The following is a 22,949-nucleotide window of genomic DNA, read 5'->3' as shown; positions in this document are numbered from 1 at the left end:
GTTAATAAATAAAATATTAAAAAGTATGCTGACGTATTTAAAAACTGAGGCAAAATGGACACAGTCTATGGAGAATTTAAATAATTTAAATGGTTCAATTAAAATGCTGGTGTTATAAAAAAAACAAAAGGTGGAGGAGATAAAGGAGATGACAATGGAATGTAACACATGATCCTTGATTGGATCTTGAACCCCACCTCTCCCCCTAAAAGCTATTAAAGTCATGTATAAATTGGGGAATTTCAATTTAGAGAGTATATATTAGACAATAATCTCTGAAAGGTAATCTTGGGTGTGCTAGTAGTAGTGTGGTTAGGTAGAAGAATGCTCTATATCTTAAGAGCTACCTGAGTATTTAGGATGGATGTGTTTTGTTGTCTGTAACTTCCCTGCAAATGAGTCAGGGGAAAAAAGAAAAAAAAAAGTCTATATATCTACAGAGGTACAGAAAATGATAACTGGAGAATCCAAGTAAAGGGTATTTATTATATTAGTCTTTCAACTTTTTTGAAAGCATGAAATAAAAAAATCAGGGAAAAAACTAATTCAAGAAGAAATAGAAAATTTGAATGGTCCTATAATCATTTAAGAAATTTAATTAGTAATGAAAATTCTTCCCATAAAGAAAAGAGCAGGCCCAGCCAGTTTTACAGGAAAGTTCAATCAACATTCAAGAAGCAGGTGATTCTAATTTTACATTAACTCTTTCACAGCAAATAAAAGCTTGATATCAAAAGCAATTACCAACACAAATGCAAAAATGCTAAGTGAAATATTATCTAATATAAGTCAGCAACACACGAAAAAGATCATGATAAATTTGTGTCATGACTAGGTTTGGTTTATTCTAAAATCAAGGTTTGTTCAAGATAAGAAAAGCTATTGATGTATGTATCACAAATAGCTTACAGGTAAGAACTCCTATCAGTATCGAGACTTATACAACAAGTAGTCATGATAAAAATAATAAACAATAAAAGAATTCTGTAAAGTGGCACGGTATAAAATTAACATATGAATAGCCATGGTGATCATTTTGTAATGTACAGAAATATCGAATTATTATGTTGTGGACCAGGAACTAACACAGTGTTGCAGGTCAATTATACTTCAAAAACAAACAAACTCATAGAAAAAGAGATCAGATTTATGGTTTCCAGAAGTGGGGGGTGGGGGAGGAGGAATTGGGTGAAAGTTATCAAAAGGTACAAAATAAGATAAATAAGTATTAGGATGTAATGTACAACATGATAAGTATAATTAACACGGATGTATGTTATATAAGAAAGTTAAGAGAGTAAATCCTAAGAGTTTTCACCATAAGGGAAAAAATATTTTTCTTTTTCTTTTATTTTGTATCTATATAAGATGATGGATGTTTACTAAATTTATTGTAGTAATCATTTCATGATGTATGTAAGACAAATCATTATACTTTATAGCTTAAATATACAGTGCTCTATGCCAATTTTATCTCAACAACCCTGGAAAGAAAAAAAAATACAGCCTCCATATGCACAAATAAACAATTAGAGGACACAATGGTAGAGAAAACACCAAAGAAATTCAAACTTAGAGTTAAATTTAACAGGAAATGTGCAAACCCTATTCAAGGAAAATTTTAAAACACTCCTGAAAGACACTAACATAGACTTGAACAAATGGACAGGTATCCCCTGTTGTTGTTTAGGATAATTCAACATTATAAAGATGTCAGTCCTCCCTAAGTTAATTTTTAAATTCAATATAATAATGCAATCCCAATAAAAATGCCAATAAGCTATTTTATGGAATTATGTAAGATGATATTGAAGTACACATGGAAAAATAAACATGCAAGAATAGCTAGGAAAACAGAAACAAGGAAAAATTACAAAGGGAGAACTAGTCCTATCAGACATTAAAATATACTAAAAAAACTCTACAGTTAAAATAGTACAATACTGGCACATAAATAGACAGACTAGTGGAATAAAATAGGAAGTTCAGCATTAGACCAAAACACTTAGAGAAATTTAGTATATGCCAAAGGTGGCATATCACTGGGGTAAAGGTGGACTTTTTAATAAATGGTGTTAGAGCAATTAGGTAACTTGGAAAAAGACAAAATTAGATTATATTTCACACCATTCACAAGAATTAAATTCCAAATGAATTAGGGATCTAAATTTTTTTTCATGAAACCATGAAGTAGTAGGGAAAAAAAGCCACTGTATATTTGTCTTTAACCCTGATATAGGGAAAAGCTCAAAATCCAGAGGTAATAAAAATGAAAAGTTTTACATATTAAAAACACCATAAGTAAAATGAGAATATGTGTCCATGCAAAAACAGATATGCAAATATTCACAGCAGCATGACTTATAATAGCCAAAAAGTAGAAACAACCCAAATGTCTATAGACTGGTGAATGGATAAATAAAATATGGCGTATCCACACAATGGGATACTATTTGGCAATAAAAAGGAATGAAGTACTAATACATGCTGTAAGAGGGATGAACTCTAAAAACATTTCGCTAAGTGAAAGAAGCCAAACACAAAAAACTATATATTACATGATTCCATTCATATAAAATGTCCGGGATAGGAAAACCTACAAACACAGAAAGCAGAATAGTGGTTGCCTAGGGCTGGAATGGAGAGGGACACTTAGGAAAAACAGAGAGTGACTGCTAATGGGTATGGGGTTTCTTCCCAGGAGATAAAAATGTTCTAGAATTGACTGTGGTGATGGCTGCACAACTCTGTAAATATACTAAAAATTCTTTAATTGTACACTTTAAATAGGTAAACTGTATGGCATATCTTGATAAAAAATAAAAGCTGTTAAAAGAAAAACAGTATAAACAAAGTCAAAGGACAAATGAAAAACTGGAAGAAAATACTTGTAGACAAAGGGTTAATATTCCTAATATTCTAAAAAATTGAAGGAAAAAAGACCTAAATCCAACAGAAAAATGAAGGGGGGGTTGTGGAATGGACAAACCATAAACATGAAAAAATGTTCAAACGCACTCATATTTAGAGAAATGCAAATTAAAACAACATTGAGATACCATTTCTCACAATCAGACTGGATTTAAAATTTTAAAAATGTGACAGCACATTGTTAGTGAGGCTGTGGGAAAACAGACACTTTCATAATTTACTGGTGAAAACAGAAAATCTGTACAGCCTTTCTGGAGGGAAATTTGAAAAAAAAAACCCCAAAATTGCAATATATATATACCTTTGGATCCAGTAATTCTACTTCTAGAAATCTGCCTTGAAGATACATACCTCTAACAACACGAAAATACATATACACAACATTATTCAATGAAGCATTAATTGTAATTGCAAAATATTGGAAACAATCTAAATTCCCATACATAGGAAGAAGCTGAATACACTGTGGTGTGTCTACACAATGGAGGACTATGCAGCTTGAAAAAGAATGAGGAAGACCTCTGTGTATCTGTAGGTAGTGATTTCCAGGAAGTAATACTAAATGAAAAAAGCAAAGCTCAAAAGAGTACCTAGAGTATGTTATTCTTCATATAAGAAAAAGAGGACAGAAGGAAATATACATGTATTGGCTCATTTGCACAAAAGAAATACAAGAAGGATAAACCAGAAACTAAAGAGAATAGTTACTTAGGGTGATAGGGAAAGAAGTAGAAAGAAAAGAGCAAGACAGCAGGGATGAGGACAGAGTAATACTTTTCCAAATATATCTTTTTGTATAGATGCCTCTTAGAACCACAGTAATGTTTCATAGTCCCTTCACATACCACGGTTAAAATCAACCAGGATGTAGGGGGAAATCCAAAATGAACACAAACAGTAGTAAATGAACCTAACTAGATTACAAATTAATAGCCATACACATTATGTAAACACACTGAATACACACACACAATACATAATATATATTATATGTATATATACATATACATTGAATACATACAACACATTAATACATACAAATACATGAATGCATACAAATACATAACCATATGGGGGGAGAAAGGCCATATGGGGGAAGAAAAGAGCTAACCTAAGTGACGGTGAGAAACAGTAATGACAGAATACTTAAGCTAAAGACAAAAAGAACAGTACACAAGTGTTATAATCAAATTAGTAAATGTATTTCATACAGGGGTATTTCGCACAACAATTCTAGATCTACTTTATGTGAATACTAGAATTAAACAAATAGGCAAATATATTGTAGACAATGAAAGTTAGACTTCTTACTGTTAGAGAAAGAAGTTATAAACAAGAAAAAAGGAGACTAAAGTGAACCCTATAGTGTTGAATGGAAATCATAAGTATATCAGTATAAACAGAGACGCCACTGAGATCAGAGGTATCAGTATGAACAAACAGAAGTATAAACAATTAAATATGTGTGTGTGTACAGGTTAGTATGCATACATATATTCCCTAGCTCTGTCTGCCAGAAGCAATGATACCCCAGTAACAATAAGCATACCTAGAACCCTTGGTTTCTAAATAGCATCCCCAACAAAAGGGGCCAGGAGTCCTTGAAGAAGTAGCTGATTCCAGGGCTGGGGCATGGAAAATACAAGATGAGCCTGGAACATCTGGTGGTACTAGAAAGAAAGGAAGGAAAGGCTCAAAATAGACGGGACTTGTCAAAAGAATACAGGGGCCAATCTGAAGGAACTCATAATGGTCAAAGCTAGAAGAATTTGAGCAATAAGCTAATGACAGTATAGAATTTTTTTTTTGAGGTGAAATTCACACAACATGCATTTAACCACTTTAATCATTCAGTGTGTGATTCAGTGGCTGTTTTGGTCACATATAACTCAGAGGTTCTTTACCAGCTGCCTTGAAAAAGTTTGAGGTGGGTAAGGGTTAGCCCCTCCTCTAGAATCTCACTGCAAAGAAAGCAAGTTTCAGACTAGACTTTGACACATTTTGCAACCTTTATTAATCAAAACTTCGTTAGCAAGCAGGCACACAACAGTTTACACAAACTATTCTAGAAGGTCGATTAGGTCCCAGCTCTTTCCCCTTTAAGTTGTTCCAATCGCCACTTGCAAGAAAGTTTCACTCAAGGCAGAAATGACAATATCCCAGAGGCAGGGTTCTGTTGCCCTTGGAGGTCACATCAAGCAACCAGCAGCCTCCTAACAGAAAGCTAGACAAAGGATCAGTTAGGAATTAAGCCTTAGGTACCACCTCCAAGGGAAGAAGTTACAGGTTTTTCTAAACTCTTATTCCCTCTGCATGCAAGTATAGAAAGTATCTAAAATATTTCAGTCATTTCCATTTTTTTTTTAGTCTTTCTTTTTTCTTTTTTTCCATTTCCACTTCTCTTGAACATTTCAGTTTCACCAGTGAGTGACGACTTCTAATGTTCAACTAATCTCACCAATAAAAATCCAATCTGCTTCTGACATTAACTACCAAAGGTGTAGCAGCAGCACTGATGGCAGCTACCTGTGGAGTGCGGCTTTCCTGATACAAAGCTAGGTGAGCACCATGGAGTATGGACGGTTCATTAAAGCACCTCATTGCCCCTTAAGTTGAGGATGAAATGAACTGGCACATGTAAAATATCAGATGATCAATGCAGAAGTATTAAAATAAACTACAGACATCGTAACTCCATGGTAAAGACTAAGGAGAAAGGGAAGCCAAGAGAATTAAGCTGGAGATAACATTACTGGTAACAGATATGAGGGGAGAGGAAACTGATCAACCCTATGGCCCTCTCTACACCTGCATACACAATAAATTTATAACGAGACACTTCTCCTCGCCTACTATGTATATGGTTACCTGGTGGTACAGAAAAGGCAGGATAAATGCTCAGTTTTTTCCTTTTATTTATCCAGTTTTCAAGGTAATGAATTGGTTCCCTGTCAATTCTCCTAATCTGACCAATTAGTTTTCCTTTTTAATGTCACTATGAATGCCTGGATTTAAATGTATTTGAGTATCAATCCATGGCAATTCTTATCCTAATGAAACTCAAAGTGTCCATCTTTATTTGGTGGGAGCCTCTTCAAATTGGATCCTGAGTCCTTTTGAGATGACCCAAGGAGCCTTTGATAGTTTCCTTGTTATCTGGTATCACAATGTTCCAGGATCATCCTGCCCTAAACCTAGAATCAGCTATTTCTCTAAGAAACCACAGTTTCCTTTAATGGGTAAACATAGTATTATAAGATCACAATCTGAGCCCCAAGGATGCTCCTTGATACTGGGTTGGTCACTGTTTCTAAACATTTAGGTGTACAAAACTCAGACAGACAGAAAGTTAGACACACATATATACATATATATTCAAATACCTACGGGCCAGACAGGTAACGAAAGAGTGAAGCGTGATTGAGGTAAAGTATGGGGACTGTGGTAAACTAAATAGGGTATGACTTGTCCAAAGGAGACAGATCCTCCAATTTTTCAAAAGAAGCCAAAAATATAAATTTTTAACATGAATTTCAAATGTTGACAACTAGTGAAATATTTATACGCTGCAATTAAATAAAACTACACCTGTGGGCCATAGGCTACGTATACCCTCAACCTGAAAATTTTAACCAGTATGTAGTTATAGCCCAGAAATCACATTGTTCCTAATATATAAAAATATTTAGGGAAGTAAGAGAATTCTCAGACTGCTTCAGGAAAAACCAAACTATAATAAGGAAGGGGAGAAATGTATACTTATCTCCCTCCCCCACCAACTCTCTAAAGTACTAGGGTGAAAAGCATTTTCCATACAGAAACCATTTTCTTTCTAGGACATGGTGAAAAAAGGACAAAGTCAGTTACCAGAAAAACCTCTTAAAGAGAACTGGAATCTAACCAAAGATTTTATACCAAAGTTCTTGGAATCTCAGGATGAGACTCAGGAGATATATTTTACATAATTAGGTGTATTAGAGGCAACAAAATTGGTAGGAAAGTTTACTGCAAATTTATGATCAACCTCTTACCCTCATTTTCACTTGTTCTAAAAAGAAAGGAAATTAACAGCATTGCCACCTCTGCCCTGGCACCCTCCTGGAAGCAGGAGAGCCAACAGAACATTGCTGGCGAGAGGAGTAAAATGTGAAAATTCTAAATAAGGCCCCAAGGAGAGCCTGGAGAAGGGCCCAGTTATCAAGAAGGACCTGGTTGGGTTTGGCTTCTTTAGTGCAAGCTAGTATCACATGACCTGCTCCACAATCCAGAAGTATAGAAACCACAGGATTGACTTTTTCTTTTCTTTCTTTTTTTTTTAATGGAGGTACTGGGGACTGAACCCAGGACTTCATGTATGCTAAGCATGTGCTCTACCACTGAGCTATACCCTCCCCCTAGATTAACTTTCTCAGTTCAAAGACAAGAGGGGTCAGATTAGATTAATGCAAAAACCATCAGAACACTCACAAGGTATGCCCCCCTGGTTTCTCTCACATTCTTTCAAAGAAAGTAAGGACCTCAAACCACGTAAGGAATCCCAAGCAAAAGGAGAGAGGGGACTAGAAACTTCCCTGACTGCACCATGAACCTCTCTCTGCCAGCTTCACAGCTTCAGCCTTGAGGTCCTATGTACTTGGCATATCTTTCACTGTAGTCTCTTGGTCTGTGCACTTTAAGGCTATTTTATTCTACATGCTATCAGATCATAACATTTTAAGTCTCTTTCTCACTTGGAAACTAGGCCCTAAGCCAAGGTCAGAGGAAGAGTAAAGTTGGGGGAAGGGACCAGATGGGCTCAAACTACCATTCTCAGAAGTGACTCACAAGGGAGCCAGATGCAGCATCCCTTGCCTTTGATCCTGAAGCCTTTCTGTGTCTCACACAGGAAAGAGAAAAACAGCTTTGCCCCTGGCACTGATCAGACATTAGCCTGTCTACCACCTGCCTTTTGTACCCTCTAGAAATTCCACCAGCAGAATGTAGGCAGATTTGTAGTGTCAAAGGAGTAAGTACAAACTAATGTTTACAGTTCCTCTGACTCTAGAAAATGAATTATTTTCTCTTCTCCTCATCACCCCACGTACCTCCAGACTGGTGACGTATCCTTCCTATGAACATCTGACTACTAATAACCATAACTATTATCTATTGAACTCTCATCATACTCTGTTCTAAATACTTGTCATGAATTAATGCTTTGCCGTAGCTAATATTATATTATCTCCATTTTATAGATGAGGCATAGAGAAGTTAAGTAGTTACTTCCTAGGGTCAGAGAGCTAATCATAATCCAAGCTAAGACAACTTCGGGGCTTGTATTCCATTTCTCTCCTTTTTATTATAAAATTTTCAAATACAGAACAGTTGAAAAAATAATACAATAATCAACCATATATCTTTCACCTAGACTAAATATTAACACCATGCCATATATAAGCTTTTCTGTGTGTATAAATTTTCTACACATCATGACACTTCTCCTCAACATACTTCTTCATGCAGCTCCTAAAAACAGACATGTTCCTATATACCAGAATACTGTTAGCACATCCAAGAAATTAATAATTTCTTATCATCATCTAATACCTAATATCTCTTCAAAATATTCTAAATGTCCCACAACATCCTTTGTAACTCTTCTTTTCTAAACCAGAATCCAATCAAGACTCACCCTTTCCATTCTGTTATTGTCTCTTTAATCTAGAACAGTACCCCCTACTTTCTCTAGTTCATGACATTGACTTTTTGAAGAGAACCAGACTAGCTGTCTTACACGTTGTCCTACATCCTCATTGTTTTGTTTCCTTATGGTGCCATTTAACTTGTTCTTCTGCTCTTATATTTCCTAAAAACCAGAAGTCAGATCTAAAGACTTAATGAAAGTTAACACTTTGGATGAAAATACTTCAGAGTGGATGTTGTGTACTTTGTACTGCTGCACATCATGAAGCATATCGCCTCAGGCTGTTTCAACATAAGAAGTGATGCTGACATGGATTACTTGGTTAAGGTGGTAGCTGCCAGAGTACTCCTTTGTAAAGATATATTTTCCCCTTTGCTATCAGCAAATAATTTAGAGGTGGGAGGGGGTACTATTTTGGTACCTGCAAATGCAAATATTCTGTTCTTCAAAATCTTTCATCTAATGATTTTAGCACCAATGATGATCTTTGCTAGATTTCGTCATTTCACTTGTGGTATCCTATTCTATCCTTCTTTACACAGTTACAAGCTGCAATTTTCTGTAGAGTTTTCCTTCATCAACTAGGGAAGAACTATCGCTCTTTTTAAAAGCTCCTTTTAACTGCTTAGATCTTTCCTTTTAATTATTGATTTTCAGAGTAAGAAACTGACAAAACAGCCACATCTAATGATAGCATATGCATTTTTTTTCTCTCCTCCCCCCTTTTCTGAGCATCACTATGGACACATAGATTTTTACTTATTCAGTGTTTTACAATTATTTGCAGTCATTACTCTTCTGATGCTCAGAATATACTAAATTTAGCCAGTAGGAGCCCCTTCGGGCTGGTTCCACTGTTATTTTGGCATGGTACCATTAGTCTTTAAGACTACTTTGCTTTTGATCTTAAGACGCCCCAATCAAGCCTGTGACCATATGTACTATATTACATAACCTTTCCTAGAGGAGAGTATGTGCCTATGGAGGGCTCAAAAAACTCTGAGAAAAATACAATGTCAAGAGCAGATGTATCACTTCCTTGTGGTTATCAAATCCAACTCAACTTGATGAAAGGATTTTTAAGACTATGAGGTCCAGCTACCCACGCTGACACTTACAGCTTTGCTAAGACTCCCCAACAAGTGGCCATTCAGTCTGTGGCCTAAACACTGTGATTCACAGGGAACTCACCTCCCTTGAGACATCCCATGCTGTCCCAGAACTGCGTTATACTGGGCTGCCTGTGGCTTCCACTCATTATGACCAGCTTCTCTCCTTGGAGCCTATGGAGCTCTGTGAAAATCAGACCTAACGGTCCATGTAATGGTTTCTGAGGAACTCAGTCCTAAAAGATAATTTCCTCTTCTGTTCCCTCCTTCATATTTAAACAAGTGGGTTTATTTCCTGGACGTGACTGGACTGCTTTTCCAAATATACTACCATGACTCACAAAGCCCTACTGCCTCTCAAGGCCACTTCATATGCTTACATAAAAACATGTAAATATAGTATGAGATGGGATTTTAAATTTTACAAAAATGGGTCTTTAGGTTCAAACTCCTTCCAGTCCTATTCACCACTTCCAGATGGCTGTCAAGCACAGCCAACTCTACCTCCTAGAATTCTGCATCTAGTGTCTCATCTCTCAACTTCCCATGACACTGGTGGTCTGGGCCTCCAGTCAAGCCCTCGTACACTGGTCCAAACTTTTCCAACCTCAGCTCCTCCTCACTCCAATCCAGGGCACAGGCTGCTGCCAGAGGTCTTCCTGCGGCACTCCCCTGCTCAGCAACCTTCGATTGCTTTGTATCTGCAGAGTCTACCACAGTATCCAGCAGACTGAATGGGAGGTGCTCAGTACATACTGGGAGAGGGAGGGACTGAATAAAGTAACTGGTTGAGCTGTCTGATTTCATGACTCAGTTGTACTGTCCATTGTTGTTACGAGGAAATGTCTTTGAGTTTTAAACAAAAGCTATTTTACATAAGGCAGTATTCAGTGTTTGGCTTAACAAACCATTTAAAATTTTTTTGGTCAGCTCATGTGTATGAGTAAATATATTTTTATAGTATTTATTTGATAAGTAGTTGCATAAAAATTCTGGCTGCATGCATTCTTCTTAGAGCTCAAACTTTCTAAAGAATAAACTGTAAATATGAAGTAAGGAAGAAAATACCAAAAAAAAATTCAAAAAACAGAAAGAAAATACTAATAGCACACTGTTACATGTAAAACTGCTTGCATTCAACAAGAATCTAGAAAGAAAATCAAAGTAAAATAACTTCATAGTATAATGATACAGCTATTAAACTAGCAATCATAAATTGAATTTGAAAAGCCAGGGCTGGCTGCCTGGGAGGAAGTGGTTCACTTCACTTTAGACACTGCTGGTGGCACTACAAATTGGCTCAGGATTTCTGGTAAACTGGTCTTGTATAATAAGAACTATAAACTTCTCACACTTTTGGATCCAGTGATTCAGCTCGGGGAACACACCTTAAGGAAATAACTCAAAGAAAAACAAATGTCTATTCTATTTATATTAGTGACAACTAGCGCACATCTCAAATTCCCCAAATAGGAGAAAGACCAAGCTAACCATGTATCACTGTACACATCAACACAAAGATATAATATGAAGTCACTTAAAATGACAATCATATGACTATTTCAATAAAAGAAGGTATCCTCTCAGTTTTAGCAATAGTGTTTATAATGAAGAACAAAGGCTCTGAAATCAGACATTTTTTGGCTTGAATCCTGGCACTCCCCTCAGTATGCTTTCAAGAAACGTTTCTCTTCTATGAATGGATTTGGACCATGCGGAACCTACAAGCAGTTATTCACTCTTGAGATGTGTGTACTTTTATTTGAGTAGAAAAGACAGATGGTGAGAGAGCAGGCTTGTGCATCAGACTGCCTGAGCTCACAACTCAGCAGTCGCTTGCTGGCCGTGCAACCTCAGACAAGTGACCTAATCGCCCAACATTCCAGCTGCAATTCATCTGTCTAGTATGGTTATTATTGGACTAATATGCGGCTAACAATATGACCTACCCTGTAAAGTTCTTCTGAGGTTGAAATGAGATGATGCCTGTAGAGTGCTCAGCATAGTGCTCAACAGATAGTAAGTTCTCAGGGTCAGCAGTTTGTATTCTTCAATTAAATTACTGATCACCCACTATGGTCCAAGTATTATGTCAGGTGCACCCACTACATTTAGTTCCTGCAAGAACCGTACAAGGTGAGTGCTGTCATACAAAAAAGTTAAAGAGATGGGCTCAGAGAAGGGTCTGTGAATAGAAAATGAGAAAAGGAGATTGCAAGTTGGACGGTAGATCCCAATTACAAATGTGAAAATGAAATGCACTGATACATTTGCAATGATAAGCTTAATTAGAATGTAATGATCATCAGGTCCACTTTGTTTAAAGTCAGTCAAGTTTCTGTCTTTACGTTTTTAAATAGAAACAAGTGAGTGTGCATTGGGAATACAGTCCCATTGCCTTCAATGAGCTTTGCTCTTCTTTCCCCAAGCAGGGACCAGGCCATGTATTAAATGTCACCTGAGTGTTGGTTTCTGACCAGTAAGTGCTTACCTGGAGGAGATAGAGGAGTCCTGGGACAAACAAGGTGAGTGGGTACAGAGACTGGTATGTTGCCAAGGCAAGAAAGATAGCACTGAGGAAGGCACTACCTGTAAAAAGAAATAAATATATGGAATAATCCAGCCACATCAATTAGGATTAGATTCAGTGAGTCCCCAAAACAAGAAACTTCCCATAACTGCCCAAATAATCACTTGTCAAATGTCTCCTGGTGCACAAGGTGCTATGCAAACTCACAGAGTCAGAGCTTCTTGGTTTGATTTCCGATGAGGAAACCAAGGAACTCAAAACCATTTACCTTCTGCAAACTGAGACACTACTGGTATATTTCTTATAAAAATTTTCAGACCCAGAAAAATTTTACAAAATTTCAGCCCAAAGATGAATAAAAGGATCAAGTCTACTAACATCCACGTCCTATTTAACTTACCAATTGATAATGCCTACAATTATTGTTTCTGCTGTTCAGAGCTGTGAAATCTATCCCTTTGGTTGTTGCAACACCCCACCACTATTTTTATAACACCCCTTCCTTATGTACTGTCTTCAGGTCACATGTTTATTATTTTTTCAAATTAAAATATATTAATTCTTATTGAGATGTACCCATCCCCTAATGGATGTAAAATGGATCACTATGAGATTGTTAAACATGATGTTATAAAGAATTTTCAATGATATGGAAAGATGTTTATAACATTCTATTAACTGAAGGTTATAGAAGAGATACATACTATAATTTCTTTTCTGAAAAAATGCATAAATACATTTAAAAAAAATGACGAAAAGGCTAGGCCAGAAATTTCACAGTGGTTTCCTTTGAGTGGTTGGATTATGGATGATTTTTCATTTTTGCTTCTCTGTATTTTCTAAACTTTCTATAATGAGCATGCTTTGTTTTTGTCATAAGAAAAAACTGATCTCTTTTTTAAAAAACCACGTAGCAATTCCATTTCAGATGGTTTAAGACAATAAAGTACCCTAAAATCAATGCTAGAGAAAACTCAGTTTACAGCAGATTTTAAAGTGGCCCACAAATCAGTAGAGTTCAGTTGCTGGTCTCAGGCTGGTATCTACAATGATAATGTTTCATTAAATAACAGTGCTCATGGTCACTTTTACTAGTGTGAGGTCAACTTTTACTGAAAACAATACCATCCTCTCAATGGTATTTCATAAAAGGAGGAATAATTCACTCCACTCGGTCCAAGGAATTTTACCCTCTCCCAGCCTAGCTCCAAGAAACAAACAGAAGATGTTCCATAGGACTTTCTGCCCACCAAAGTGGTCTATACACAGTGGTTTGACTTATAATTTTTAGATTTTATGATGGCACGAAAGTGATACATATTCAGTGGAAATCATACTTCAGATTTTAAATTTTGGTCTTTTCCCAGGCTAGCAATATGCAGCGTATCCTCTCTCGTGATGCTGGGAAGCAGCGGCAGGCCAGCCATGCAATTGCGGCATTAAACAACCGATACACTAACAACCATTCGGTATCCGTACAACTATTCTGTTTTTCACCTTCAGTACAGATTCAATAAATTACATGAAATATTCAACACTTTATTATAAAATAGGCTTTGTGTTAGATGATTTTGCCCAACTATAGGCCAGCGTAAGTGTTCTGAGCACATTTATGGTAGCCTAGGCTAAGCTAAGCTGTGATGTTCAGTAGGTTAGGTGTATTAAATGCAGTTCTGACTTGGGATATTTTCAACCTACAGTGGGTTTACTGGGATATAACCCCATCATAAGTTGAGGAAGATCTGTACTTGAAACATCTAAGAGCCATCTTGGAAGAAGGAGGGTTAGGAATGTGACTACTTCATAGCAGAGTAAGTAGAAAGAACTTTTAGTGCTCCATTCCTCAAACCAAGGAAACTCACCAGCTAGAAACAATCCCTGGTTGAAAGAAAGTGGAAGGAAGGCAGAGAAAGGAGGAAGCTGGAAGTAAAAGACCAAGGACAGAGCTCCATGGGATGGACCATTTCACTATGTTGATTAGTTCCAGGCATGACGTCCCGTATCCAGGGTACTCATAAATATGACTGAGCAGGGACAGATCATGCCCAGCCAAGCTGTGCTACCAGCAGAGGCACACCCAGAACCAGGTCAGCTCTGAGATAGGGAAATGGCAGTGGTGGGAAAGGTGCTATTAGAGCCCAGCAGCTAGGGTGGGCTCAGGATTCCTTGACTTGGCCAAAATTTTGAATGATGTTTTGTGGGAAACCAACAAAGAGGGGAAAAGCTGGAAAGAACTTTTAAATTTCACATTGTTTTCTACAGAGATTGGTGGTGGAAGTGAGAAGAGGCCCATGTGTCTGTTAACAAAAGAGGAATAATATTCCAACTCCATCCACTCTTACAAATATGGTGAAAACAGACACATGACTTTCACCTCTCTCTCCCCCAGGAGACGCCAGGGAGTGAAATAAACAAAGCCTAATTGCCCGAGATCAGTAATTACTTGTCTGGAGCAGCTAACTATAAGGCCCAAGAGAGAAGAAATGGCTCAAAGCTAAGGAAGGGACTTGTGAGTTTTAGAATACTTGCTCCCAAGATCAGGAAGGAACACTGCAGCTATTCTCCAACCCTCCAGCTCCCAGCCTCCTCCACCGGTCGCCACGCCCTTCTGATCCGCCTCTGGAACATCCATCACTGCAGTTCTTACTCTCATCATCTCTCACCAGGAGTTTTAAGCAGACTCTCCCTTCTCCTCCTCCCATTCAGTCCACCCTCTACAGAAGTACCAGAAGGATCTTTCTAAAAGACAGTTTAGATTGTGGCAAGCCTCTTTAAAGACTTCTGATGGTTCTATTTTATCTATCTGATTAAGTCCAAACTCCAATGGCAAACAAGACCCTTCACTATCTGGGTCTTGTTTCTCCAGCTTCCCCTCTTGCCACTCCCCTACACATGCTTTGTCTTCCAGGTACACTGGACCATTCCCCAGTTTCTGAAAACATCACACCCTTTCATTTGTCTGTCTGTTTCCAGGCTATTTCTAAGCTGTCCTTCCCTGTCCTCCTTCTAGAAAAGACCTGTCTTTCAGCGGCCAGTTGAAATGTTACTTCCTCTATGAGGGCTAAGCAGAGATGACAACAATAGTTGATTATACCTAACATTTATTGGTCACTTACTAGGTGCCAAAACAGTGTCTAACTTAAAAAAAAAAAAGTCCCCAGTAAAAATCAAAACCACCTAGTGAAAGCTCTATTCATTTTTTAGGTGAAGGAACCAAGACATAGAAACAAAAAGGTTAAGTAATGTATAGCTTTAAGTAATGGAATCACTCATCTGATTCCAGTGCCCATTTTCTTCATTCAGTACTGACACTCTCTTCTAATACTTGTTAATATTTCTCTCTTTCTCCTCATTTGTCTGTGAGTTTCTCAAGGGCAATAAACCTCTCTTAACTTTAACTCTCCAGCACCTAGCAGTGCCTGGCACATGTGACGAATGAATGAATATCATTCAGTAATACAACTAAAATTTTTTTTCAAAAATTCAAGCATATTAAAGGAAACTACTGTTCTTTTACTGTTTTTTTTAATTGAGATATAATTGACATATAATATTACAGTAGTTTCAGATGTATAACATGATTTGATGTTTGTATATACTGTGAGATGATCACCACAGTAAGTCTAGTTGAAACCAATGTTCTTGAGGAAGGAAAACTTATGAAGTATAAAACACAGAGTCATGAAACACGGGCAAAGCAGAAAAGGACTCTGACTCCTGAATAACACAGAGCCTGCGAAATAGCAGTTGAGGACCTGTGGCAGGAAGTCGGCACAGAGAATGCTCTCTGTGGAACGCTCTCTCTCTCTGCTCTCTGTGGAGTAAACTATCGGGTGGCTGATGCCTATGGTCTGGGGGCAGAAATGTGGTGCTGCAACAGGCAGGAGCCTGGTGTGTGGGATGCTGGGGCAGGTGTGGATGGGACACAAGCACAGTCTGAGAAAAAGTGAGGGGGAGTATGGAGGCACAAAAGAGGCTCAGACAGGGCTGATATGTTTTTTAAAAGAGGCAAGAAGAATGGGTTAGGAAGGCAGGAGGATGGTATGTGCTTGGGGTGGGGTCAGGGAAGATAAAAGGAAAAGGTATCTTCAAATATTTTAGACAAACTGTGCAATAAGCAAACATTTCTGGAGTGCCTGCTCTATGCCAAGCCTGTGCTGGGTGCGGGAGTCTGGTGACTCAGAGTCTCTGTCCTCAGAGAGCTCCCAGTAAACAATGACAAAATATGGGAGGAAAGTATGAAGTATTCCTAGCCTGTCAGGGGAAGCTGACACCTGAGTTTTGAACACTGATTAGGTGAGGCCAGGCCTGGTAGTCCAAGGGAGCAGCAGGTGCACAGGCAGGAGGGTGAGAGAAACAATGGTGTGCTGGGGGTGGAGGGGTGGGGACTATAATTAGCTCAACATGGCACAAACAGACAGTTGGAAGGAGTGACTGGAAGAGGGTACAAAGGAGCTTTTGTGGATGTTGGAAACATCCTATTTCTTAATCTCATCATTTTGTGAAAATTCATTGAACTGTACCCTAATGATTTGTACACTTTTCTGTATGTATGTTACACTTCAACAAAAAGTTATAATCTAAAAAAAGTCTCAGCAAGCAAGAGGTAGGGGTCAGATCACGGAAAGCTTAGCTTGCACAACCATTCAGAAACATCCACCTACAAGCCTAGACATTACATCTCAAGTAATGCCTGAAATGGCAGCCTCATCTGGGCAAGAGCTAGGGCATCTCACTTCTTTAACCAGGAGGAATGATACCGAGACTGTGAATTTTATCAAAACAAGATATAATCTACCGTTTATCTGCTAGAATGGCCCAGATACTCAGAAACTAGGTTTTCTGTACAAGCTCTCGTCTTTGGCCCTATCGTAAGAATATTAAAGTAAATCAGTCAAATACATATGTGCACTGGCTATAGTATCAGGGAATTTCATTATCTACCCGATCTGGCTTTGAATATGTTTTCCAACTCTCTACTTGTGTCAGCATGGGGGCCAAAACAAGCCTGGGCAAGACCTGGGGCAACACTCTGCCTCCAGGGTCTACACCTTGAAGTGATCTGGGCCTAGCTGGCATAACTACAGGACAGAGGAGGAATGTAGGTGAGGTGGGGCTGCAGGGGCTGGTTCAGGATATGGAATTCAAGTAGAATGAGCAGAGACTGGGTCACAGATAGTGACCTGCACCAGGAGGACAGGTGGTGGAATAGACTGGGATGTGGTCCAAAGGGCTGAGGTTCCACAGCACACTCAGAAGAGGAAGCTGCACTAGGGCCTGACCAACCAGCAAGACTACTGGGCGGGAAGAGAGACTGGCGCCTGGCCCAACATACTATATTCCTTCCCCGGTGTCCTTTTAACAGCTCAGGCTTTTTCAGAGTAGTTCATCCATATCAATGATGATGATGATAATTCACTGAGCGCTCACATAGAACATAAGCACTTTACATGCATTAAGTCATTTAGTCCTTCCAATAACTCCATGAAGTGAGTACTATTACTATCCCCATTTTACAGATAAGTAAACTGAAGGACAGAGGTTATTTGCTCAGGGTCATATGAGTAATAGAATTTGAACTCAGGCAGTCTCATTCCAGAGCCCCCTGTCTTTAACTGCATCACTATGCAACCTTCTTGATCTCAATCTATGGCTATACCATAAAAATCACAATAAGCAGAGCAACTATCTGTTGAGTGGGTTTTGCTAAGGAATCATGCTAAGCATTTTGTGCTTCTTGTTTTTCTTCCACTGATCCATATTGAAGATTTTATCTCTGTGATCAAACTGAAGCTCTTGAGGTTGTGTGATTTGCCCCAGGCTACAGAGCTGGTAACTAGGACTAGCAGGTTTTGAAGTTGGGTTGATCTGACAAAACCCCAGTCTGCTTCATCCCAGGGTCCTTGGGTCCTTGGATCTTTGGGTCCTCTAAGACTCTCTTCATGGGCAGGGCTCGACCCCAGAGGAACCTCATGGAAGTGATGGGCTCATCAGGCCTCAAAATCACCACTATTCTGTGTTCTTCCAGGGCTGGACTCCAGGAAAAGAACCTCTCATTTTAACCTTCTCTCAGTCTCCCCAGAAGGTTCAGGAAGACCCTGTCAGTCCTGAGGAATCTTTTAAGTAGGAGGATATTATTAAGAGGAACAATCAGCACTACCATTTAGCACATGCCCCCACAATATGCTAAGTATTTTACAAGTACCATCCCATTCGTTCTTTACATTCACTCTGCAGTGGGGACTGTTTCAATCCCTATGTTATAGATAAGGAAACTGAGGCCCAGGGCAGTTCAGTGACTTGCTTAAGGTTAGTACTGGCTGGAAATGATGGAGGTCGGATTAGCTACCAGATCTGTCTGACATCAGAGCAGCCTGAGCTCCTACTCTGGACTACTTCTGATAGCCCTGATCTTTCTTTTTCCTTGGGAAGCAAGTCCTGTCACATGGGCCTCTTCTGATGGAATAAGGAGAGTTGGAAGGGTCCTTAGGTGGCAAATCTCAAGAACTTCTAGTTTGGAGTTTCTCCTTGTTGACAAACATCAACAATGAACAAGGAGGAGTACCTATTAACATATGTCTGTTTTCTATTTTTAAAGTCTAATGAAGATGACTTCACAGGGATGGAGTATTTTAATTAGCTCACGGAAAGGCAGAGTACTCCTTCACCAAAGCCCCAACCTTTGAAGTGAAACCCAAGCTGCTCCACTAAACTAACATCAACCCTGCCCACAGACCTGAGTTTCCTGGCCAACACCCCAAGAAGGACATCACAATACAATGGCCTGGGCCTTGTCCTGGCCTGCGGCTGTCAGTGTGGCCCAGGCAACCGTGGGCTGCCACAAAGGAAGCCAAGGGAGGGCAAGTAGAAGGAGTCAAGGGGACAAAGCAAATGAGGCCACTCCCTTGGGGGACATCTGCTCCATGGAAGTGTGGAGAGAGAGTTGTCAAGTTTACTTCCCCTGTTCCTATCTTCTTATTAGTCAAGTTAATTTATTTTACATTATGTAGTGACCGAAGAAGCTTTGGGGAAAAAACAGCTATGAGGAGGAAATAAAAATTACCTATGAACTTACTCTACAGAAACAAGTACTACTCTTTTGGAATCTATTTTCTGTTTTTGTTGTTGTTTTAACATAGTTGAGATTTTATTTTATTAAAATATATAATTTCGTATTCAGCTTTAAAAAAATAAATGTATTCTCACGTAACATGATTATTTTCAAATATACAGATGGATAAACTGTATTTTCTTAAACTACATGGGCAAATGATGTTTTACTTAGCCATTCCTCTCTATTTGGAAGTACTTTCCAATTTTCCCAATTATTCAAAATAATCCTGCAGTTAATGACTTTGCATCATAAAGCTTGGTCTTGCATTGCATTAGGATAGATTTATTAAATATCTACTTACGTGGTACAAATATGAAATGTAGAAATATATCTTACAGATTTTATAACTGAATTAACTTTGCATATACTGTTAATAGGCATTAATAATACACTCAAAGAGTTAGAATAGTTCAGAGACCTAACTAAAACGGAATTCTTCAAATATTTTAACAGATTAGAAATGTTACTTGTGATGGTCTCTATTTACTGCTGCCAACAATAGAAAATAACTTAAGATTCCAGCAAAAGGGAAAGCCTGGGACCCCATGACAAATATACCTGAGGAATGAAAGTATGGTGATAGAAAATTTTACTTCTCATCTCATATGTTTGAATTTCTTTTATTTTTATCAAGTATTTGAACTACTAAAATTTTTAAAAATTAAATTTAGATTGAAAGAAACTAACAAATGTGTGACCAATGTCAGACATGATTCATAAAAAATAAGTAATAAAAGTAATATAAAATTGTGTATATAACATTATAAAAATGTTTATAAATTCACTGACAGAAATCTGGAGTGACATAACCTTTCCATTGACTTACAGGGTCTTATGAAAGGTGTTTTTTAAATGGCACACTTTACATTTCTGTGTGAGACTCCCATTGCACACACCTCAGAGGGCATGTCTTCAGTCTTTCTACTTTTGCACTTGGCTATTTTAAAGGTGACATTTCCAAAGGCCAGTGCTCAGTCCTTCTGCCAGGCTGCAGCATATAGGCCTTACTTTAATGGACACCAGGCACCTTGATAAGTGAGTCTACCTGAGCTCGACACTCTGGAAACAGGAACTGAGGCAGGACTCACAGACATCAAAGAGTCTCCACTATTTCAAAGTTGTTATTGACAAAATGACCACAATCTTCAGAACATGAGAATTTAGGTTATGCAATATCTAATCATTTCAAGTAACTTGATAATAAGTTAAACTAGACAGCCTACAGAAAGACCACCCATGTCCACTCCAAGAGAAGCAATGTCTTATGAAGACCTAAGTCACTGCCATGTGCCCTCTAGAAAAGGTAAGTATACTCTAAGTAAAAGGTTATGTACACATTTTGATTATTTCCTGAGTGTGCAACTATTTAGCCACAATATAGGGAAATAAGTGCTCTCATACACTTCTTATGGGAGTATAAATTGGTAAAACTCTTGAAGGCAATTCAGTGATACATTTCAGAAATCCTAAAGAAGATAAACACCCCATGACACAATAATTCTATTTCTAGAACTTTATGGTAAGAAATTAATTGAACATGGGTATGAAAATTACTGTATATAGAAAATTAACTGTAGCATTATTTAAATAGATGAAAACAGGGAACTTATTTAAATATTATAATAGTAGAAGTTGGTTAAAGAATTTCTATATATTCATCAATGCACTGGAATAGTATGCAGCCATTAAAAATGACAGACTAAATGTTTATTGATATTTGTGGCAGGCTGTATTCTTGGCCCCAATTCTCTACCCTTCCCCGTGTCCATGCTCTTGGCCATGTAACTTTGCAGTGCCCTACCATGTGGACAAGATGGAAATACCCAGCCCAGAGCTCAGCCATGTGTTATGTTTTGGTCAATGGGATGTTAGCACACGTGATGCAACCAGAAACTTCAAAAGTGCATGCTTGATTGGGCTGCTCACAGTTGCGCCTCTGCCAACACTATGAGAAGAGCATGCCTAAATTAGTCCCCTGGTCCTTGAGGATGACAGACATGTGGAGAAGAGCCCAGCCTAGATTAGCCAACTACAGCCAGCCATTGATGCATGAATGAGCCCTGATGAAATCAACACACTGCCTAGCCACATTCAACCTAGATCAGCTGACACCTAGCTGACTTACAGATGTATAAGCTAAGTAGATGCTTATTGTTGCTTTAGGCCACTGAGCTTTAGAGTGATTTGTCAAATAACATTTTTGTGGCAATAGTTAATTGATATAACATTTAAAAGTCTGAAAGAAAAATGGGGGGGGAAATCTGGAAATATATACTTCCAATGCAATAGACTTCTAGTGAAAAACGGTGGATTAATCACATTTATATCATCTCCCTCTCCAAAAACCTCACTAAAAGGACAATAGAGCGTTAAAACTAGTATGAAATCACAATAAACAGAAGAGGTGATTATAGCAAAATAAATTAATGCAATAGCAGAAACATTAAAAGCAGGGAAGAGGGATAAATGACTAAGTTATATGGAAGAAATTATAGCCCAATGGCCTGCAAACAGGAATACCAATAGAAGTCAGGCCAACTCACTCCACACAACTTCTGAGAAATTCAGCACCTTGAAGGTATCAGATATTAGGGAAGGTGGGGGTAAGGTACAGAGATGAAAATCAGGCTGAAAGTTTGTATACCAACCAGCCAGAACCCCAGGTCTCATCTCAACTATGTGCAGCCAGGTGACTACCCCTATATACCTTATCCCTTTAACTTTCTACTCCATCCTCAGAGACTGTAGTTCTGAAGAAAATTAACTAAAGAGGCACAGGCCTAGGGATACAACGCACACTAATGGGCTGAGGAGAAGTGTGAGCTGAAGAGTAATGAGATTACATAAAATCTACACATTGCCATCAGCCACCCCTTGTTCCTGCTGTCACAACTCCAGCAGCTGGTTACATGAACCTCCTGCCCCACTGCCACTGTAACTTTGCTACCCTTAGGCAGGAAATTGGAGGATTCCTCTCTGAAAAAACTAAATATTTTCAGAGGAAAAGAAAACCTATAAATGATGACATTTAGGGATACCTCCAACAGAAAGGGTCAGCCTGCTGCCTGATCTCCCTACAGTGAGAATGATCCATCAAGTCCTGCCCATGCACAGAGTCATAAATCAACATGTCAGTGCTTTGGTCCTAAATCATAAGCAGACAGCCAAAGATTAGCATAAATAAGAGAAAATCCTCCCATACGAAAGACAAGGCCCAAAGCAGATAGAAAAAAAGGGGGGGGGGGCTGCCAGGGAATCCAGGAAGACAAAGAGATTATGCTTGTAATAGGTGGAAACTGAAAACAAAAACAAAAACAAAAACAAAAGAACTCAAAGGGATAAGAGAGGATATTGTCATGATAAAATAATAATGATGCTTCAAAGAAATGACTGGAGACCAAGAAAGAACTTGAAAGTATAAAATGAAACTTAAAAATTCAATACAAAAGTTGGAAGATAAAAACAAAGAACTATTCCATAAAAACTAGAGGAAGTAAGTAAAAATGATGTGGGAAAAAATCATTAGAAAAATAAAATATGCAAATTTGATCAATCAAAAAAAGTCCAATATCCAAGAGACAT

At 38.2% G+C, this 22,949-nt stretch overlaps 1 protein-coding gene across 1 annotated transcript in view; it reads right to left on the bottom strand.

Annotated features, from left to right (window-relative positions):
* The window catches only part of PIGU (phosphatidylinositol glycan anchor biosynthesis class U), a 79,197-nt gene that overhangs the window by 23,818 nt on the left and 32,430 nt on the right, over window positions 1-22,949 (bottom strand). Inside the window, exon 7 of the mRNA XM_031433957.2 lies at window positions 12,215-12,312. Coding sequence (XP_031289817.1) covers window positions 12,215-12,312 — 98 coding nt within the window. The remainder of the gene's footprint in view (window positions 1-12,214; window positions 12,313-22,949) is intronic.

The sequence above is a fragment of the Camelus dromedarius genome, chromosome 18 (assembly GCF_036321535.1).
Source record: "Camelus dromedarius isolate mCamDro1 chromosome 18, mCamDro1.pat, whole genome shotgun sequence".
Taxonomy (NCBI): domain Eukaryota; kingdom Metazoa; phylum Chordata; class Mammalia; order Artiodactyla; family Camelidae; genus Camelus; species Camelus dromedarius.
The sequence above is the reverse complement of the archived record's forward strand: the minus strand, read 5'-3'. Positions and strand labels throughout refer to the sequence as shown.